The sequence below is a fragment of the Phyllobates terribilis genome, unplaced genomic scaffold (assembly GCF_046119375.1).
Source record: "Phyllobates terribilis strain yellow unplaced genomic scaffold, ASM4611937v1 Scaffold_10__3_contigs__length_209671492, whole genome shotgun sequence".
In the NCBI taxonomy this organism is placed as follows: Eukaryota; Metazoa; Chordata; class Amphibia; order Anura; family Dendrobatidae; genus Phyllobates; species Phyllobates terribilis.
In genome coordinates, this window is record NW_027362770.1 from 190865172 (window position 1) to 190871132 (window position 5961).

Consider the following 5961-nt stretch of genomic DNA (forward strand, 5'->3'; position numbering starts at 1 on the left):
TTGTCTTTCATGATTCCATAATTTTTCCTCAGAATTGATTGATTCCATATTTTTTTCCCTCTGCTTGGTCTGAAAAAAATTACCCTTACTGAGTACCACATTTTTTATCTTGATTTCTTTTAGTGTTTCTTAAAGCCATAAAGTTGTCATTTGAAATGAGTTTAGTTTTGTGCCATGTCTGTGATCTGCTTTTTTTCAACAACATTAAACAACTGAATAAACATCCTCCGAGCCCGGTGATTCCATAATTTTTGCCAGGGGTTGTATAACAGGTCCGGGAGCTGCAGCTTTGGCCGCCCTGAAGAAGGCTCTGGCTTCTGGAGTATACACTGTAGAGAAGAATAACAGCGGCCTGAAGCTGGCCACCAAGGCTCAGGTCACCCAAGCTGAAGGGCAGCGACTCCCCCGAATCCTTCAAGCTGAACAAGAAACAAGGCGGCCGAAAAGAAGCCTCTATCTGGGCTAAGCCTTAGAAACAAGCAACCAAGAAAGTAGACAAATATCTGAAGAAGGCCAAGAAGGTTCCAACCTTGGCCAAGGAGAGCATGGAAAAAAAGGCAAAGAAAGCCACCAAAAAGCCAAATGCTGCTCCGAAGCCCAAGAAGGTGAAGAAGAGTCTGGCTAAGAAGGCGGCTAAAGACAAGAAGCCTCAGCTAAGAAATAAACTGTAGCTGCCCCGACCTTCTCCCAGAAAGGCTCTTTTCAGACAGAGCCACCACTCTGTCCCGGCAGAGCTGTGTGATCAGTGTCCGAGTGTCCCCCGCTGCTTCCGTCAGCAGCACCATTATAGCAGTGTACGGGGATATGGAATAAATATAATCAAAAAGTTAATTTGTTTCAGTTCTTCAATACAAAAAGTGAAACTCCTATATTATATAGAGTCATTATACACAGAGTGATCTACTTCAAGTTTTTATTTCTGTTAATGTTGATGATTATGGCTTACAGCCAATGAAAGCACAAAAGTCATTATGTCAGTAAATGAGAATAATTAACAAAAAACACCTGTAAATGCTTCCTAAGCGTTTAAAAAGTCCCTTAGTGTGTTTCAGTAGGCTCCATAATCATGGGGAAGACTGCTGACTTGATAGATGTCCAGAAGACAGTCATTGACACTAAGTAAACAGTCGCTCTCTGGGAGATCCGCCGCTACCAGAAGTCCACCGAGCTGCTGATCCGTAAGCTTCCCTTCCAGCGCCTGGTGAGGGAGATCGCCCAGGACTTCAAGACCGATCTGCACTTCCAGAGCTCAGCCGTCATGGCCCTGCAGGAGGCCAGCGAGGCTTATCTGGTGGGACTCTTCGAGGACACCAACCTGTGCTCCATCCATGCCAAGAGGGTCACCATCATGCCTATGTAAGTTTCATTCCTAGATTTTAAACTAAATTGTGATTTACAACAATCATGCGCCTCCATGCCAATGAATATGAAATTCCTGCATAACTGTTGATGGTTTCTCTCGCTCTTTGTTCTCCGTGTCACACGTAGTGTCAAGGCGGCGGCTCTTGGGCTGTGAGTGAATATTTGATATATATTCAGCGCTATGTGTAGGGTATATAATACTATTTTGAGGGTTAACCACATCATATTGCTGTATAGAACTCTATATGGAGGAATATAGTAATAGCAAAACATTTTATATGGTTTGTTAATGCACTACATGGAATGAGGCATACAGCATTATTTGGTGGTGTACAGAACATTTTTGGGGAGAATACAGCTGTTTATAGAGGATATACAGCTCGAGTTACCATCACTATATGGGGGTTACACACCACTATCTGTAGAAGTACGGCAGTATACAGCACTATATGGATGTTGGGTATATAGTGCTATGCGGATGGAGGATAATGAGTTTACAGAACTATATAAGGTGCAAGCAGCACAGGAGTTTAGAGCAAAAGAGCACTATATGGAGGGTATATAGTTATACAAGTGGAATATATTGCACTATACGGAGGTATGCCAAAATAGTAATTGTATATCTAACATATTAGGTGTTCTGCACTCTGATTTTATTGGAAGTTATCAGACTTCTTTATTCACAATGGATTACATCAGGTCCATCAGTGAAAATTATTAATTATTTATATAGCGCCTTTGATTCCATGGTGCTGTACATGAGAAGGGGTTACATACAAAATACAGATCACTTACAGTAACAATGATAGACTGGTACAGAGGGAGGAGGACCCTGCCCTTGCGGGCTTACATTCTACAGGATGGTGGGGAAAGAGGAAGAAGACAGTAGGTTGGGGGGTTGCAGTAGCTCCGGTGTTGTATAGGAGGTAGCGGGGTCATGGCAGGCTGTAAGCTTTCTCAAAGAGATGGGTTTTCAAGTTTCGTCTGAAGGATCCGAGTGTGCTGGATAGTCGGACGTGTTGGGGCACAGAATTCCAGAGAATGGGGGGATATTCGGGAGAAGTCTTGGGGGCGATTGGGTGAGAGACGAATAAGTGTGGAGAGAAGGAGGTCTTGGGAGGACCGGTAACTACATGAGGGAAAATATCGGGAGATTAGTTCAGAGATTTACGGAGGAGAAAGGTTATGGATGGCTTTGTAGGTCAGTGTTAGCAGTTTGAATTGGATACGCTGGGGAAATGGGAGCCAGTGAAGAGATTTGCAGATGGGAGAAGTGGGGGAGTAACAAGGAGAGATTTGAATTAGTCGGGCAGCAAACTTAAGAACGTATTGGAGAGGTGCGAAAGTGTTAGCAGGTAGGCGACAGGAGGATGTTGCAGTAGTCCAGGCGGAAGATGATGAGGGCATGCACAAGCATTTTAGTATTTAGGAAAATCATGGATTCTGGAAATATTTTTGAGCTGGAGGTGACAACAGGTGGAAAGAGCTTGGATGTGCGGCTTGAAGGACAGGGTAGAGTCGAGGGTTAATCCGAGGCAGCGGATGTCCGGTAAAGGGGAAAGTGTGATGTTATTTATTGTGATAGATCGATCAGGTAGGGAAGATACATGAGATGGAGGAAAGATGATGAGTACAGTTTTGTTCACATTGAGCTTGAGGAAGCGAGAGGAGAAGGAGGATACACTCTGGGACTCTGGACAGCAGAGAGGTGACGATGGGGCCATAGAGGTAGATCTGAGTGTCATCAGCGTATAGGTGATACTGGAAGCCATGTGTATTGATAAATTGTCCTAGGCCAAAGCCTTGAGAGACTCCAACATAGAGAGGGCGGGATGAGGAGGTAGCACGGGAGACGTTAAATGTGCGGTTGGAAAGGTATGAGGAGATCCAGGATAGGGAAAGGTCTTTGACGCCAAAGGAAGAGAGGATCTGTAGTAGGAGGCAGAGGACAGGTCTAGAAGGAGGAGTATAGAGAATTTTCTGTTAGCTTTGGCTGTAAGTAGGTCTTTCGTAATTTTGGTCAAGGCAGTTTCAGTGGAATGATGGGAAAATGATTAAGAACCAGGGAGCATCAGGGTAGACACGTAATGTCTCCCCAACTAATCACGTTCCTGTGATCGTATTCTCTCATGTACAAGGTTTAATTAACTTTGAATAATGAATTTTGATTCTCAGAAGTGCTAGGAGCTGGAGCACTGATCCGTGGATCGCTCCTGTTTCTCCAGCATTTGCTGATGGCAAATACAGATCTTTTTCCACCACTATTAGTTTTGTGAACATATATAGCACTGGATGGAGGATATACAGTACTATATGGATGGTATACAGCACTATTTGTACTTTACAACTTATGGGTGAAGGATATAAGCGCTATATAAGGAGTTTACAGCACAATACAGTATTTGGATAATTCATTTCCCCTAGTGCTGTGCGCCTTGGGGACATACAGTGATGGGATTTCTTATCATATACATTAGCATTTTGTCAAAGATCACACCTGAGATCAGCGGCGCCAGCTCTTGTGTTGACGGTGTGGGTGGCTCTTAGAAGAGCCTTTGGGTTGTGTGGATGATACAGGATCAGCGGCGCTCACTTGCTCTTGCCTGACTTGCTGCTCATCTTGCTGCTCTCGGTTTTCTTGGGCAGCAGCACGGCCTGGATGTTGGGCAGGACGCCCCCCTGGGCGATGGTCACCCCACCCAGCAGCCTGTTCAGCTCCTCGTCATTGCGCACGGCCAGCTGCAGGTGGCGGGGGATGATGCGGGTCTTCTTATTGTCCCGGGCGGCATTGCCGGCCAATTCCAGGATCTCAGCGGTCAGATACTCCAGCACAGCAGCCAGATAGACCGGAGCGCCGGCGCCCACCCTCTCAGCATAGTTACCCTTGCGGAGAAGCCTGTGCACACGACCGACCGGGAACTGCAGTCCTGCCCGGGATGAGCGGGTCTTGGCTTTAGCACGGCCCTTCCCTCCTTGTTTGCCTCGTCCAGACATCACTGCCCTCACAGATATCAGCAGATAGAGAAGTCTCTTGTGTGAGAAGTGTGATGTCTCCTGCACCTTTAATAAGCTCCTGCTCCATCCTACTATCCTACCATTGGCTGGCTTTGAAGTCGCCAATGGAAACAATACTTGTAGCAACACCAATGAGCTGCAGTGGGCGGAGATAATTGATTGTGCAATGATCACATTATGTTCTCACCCAATAGAACAGTGATCTGACAGCATTTCTCATTTGCATGGCCGGTCTATAAATACGGCCGCTCTGGGAGGAGCAGGATCATTATTCTCTCTCTCCAGTGAAGAGAACATACTGCTATCATCATGCCTGAACCTGCCAAGTCTGCACCAGCAGCGAAGAAGGGCTCCAAGAAAGCTGTGACCAAGACTCAGAAGAAGGACGGCAAGAAGCGGAGGAAGACCAGGAAGGAGAGCTATGCCATCTATGTGTACAAGGTGCTGAAGCAGGTCCACCCTGACACCGGCATCTCCTCCAAGGCCATGGGCATCATGAACTCCTTTGTCAATGACATCTTTGAGCGCATTGCAGGGGAAGCCTCCCGCCTGGCTCACTACAACAAGCGCTCCACCATCACCTCCCGGGAGATCCAGACCGCTGTGCGCCTGCTGCTGCCTGGAGAGCTGGCCAAGCACGCCGTGTCCGAGGGCACCAAGGCCGTCACCAAGTACACCAGCGCCAAGTGATCTGCTCCAGGCTCTACACCCACAACCCAAAGGCTCTTCTAAGAGCCGCCCACCCCGTCTACATCAGAGCTGTGGCTGCTTGTCCGTGTCTTGCTCCTCTCCCTGGGGAACATGAGGCTGCACTGACTGGTACCTCATATGTTAGCAGGAGGCGCATTTTGGGTCAATACTTCCAGCCATAGAGGGCAGGAAGGGATTAGAGGAAGATAGATGGGGAGGATGAGTTATAGTGGGATGTGGAACATTGGGAAAAGTCTGATAACAGAAGAGCAGGTGCCGGCAGCCATAGATACTCGCTCACCCTTCACTAGCAGCAGGGGTCTGATATAGAATTAAAAATTAACTTTTAACAGATTATTTTAACACTGCAGCTAAACCAACAATTATCTAAACAGACACAAAACCTGCATATAAAGTGCAAAAGTCAATAATAAAACATAGTACAGTCTCACCAGTTGTAGTCTTCTGAAGAGGCTGTCCATATAAACCCTGTCGTGTCCTGAGCATTTCTCCAGTCCGGACAAGGACTTTACCCAAATGTGGTCTATCCTGCTTGTAATGTCTCCATACAAACCCGAGACACCACTAGCGGGATAGACCACACTTTGGTTCTGTCCTTGTCCAGACGGGAGACCTGCTCGGGGCACTACAGGGAAACTAGGGTGCCCTATAGTGTTGAGCGAGCACTAAAATGCTCGGGTGCTCGAAGCTCGGGCCGAGCTCGCCGTGATAATCGGGTGCTCGACCCGAGCAACGAGCCCTATGTTAGTCTATGGGAGACCCGAGCATTTTTGCGGCGGCACCCCCGGCAGTCTTTTAAAAGCCTAACAAGTGCCCAAAACGATAGTGACAGTGCTCAAATGACATGGGGACAGCATGGGGATTGCCCCTGGA

General features: G+C 47.1%; 2 protein-coding genes across 2 annotated transcripts; one reads left to right on the forward strand and one right to left on the reverse strand.

Annotated features, from left to right (window-relative positions):
* Positions 1-3951: 3951 nt before the first annotated feature.
* On the reverse strand, positions 3952-4393 carry LOC141164304 (histone H2A.J-like). Its single transcript, XM_073649440.1, has one exon. It carries the CDS (start codon positions 4354-4356, stop codon positions 3952-3954), a length of 405 nt encoding a protein of 134 aa, XP_073505541.1. The 5' UTR covers positions 4357-4393.
* Positions 4394-4657: 264 nt separating this feature from the next.
* Positions 4658-5067, forward strand: LOC141164305 (histone H2B 1.1-like). Its single transcript, XM_073649441.1, has one exon. It carries the CDS (start codon positions 4687-4689, stop codon positions 5065-5067), a length of 381 nt encoding a protein of 126 aa, XP_073505542.1. The 5' UTR covers positions 4658-4686.
* The last annotated feature ends 894 nt before the right edge of the window (positions 5068-5961 follow it).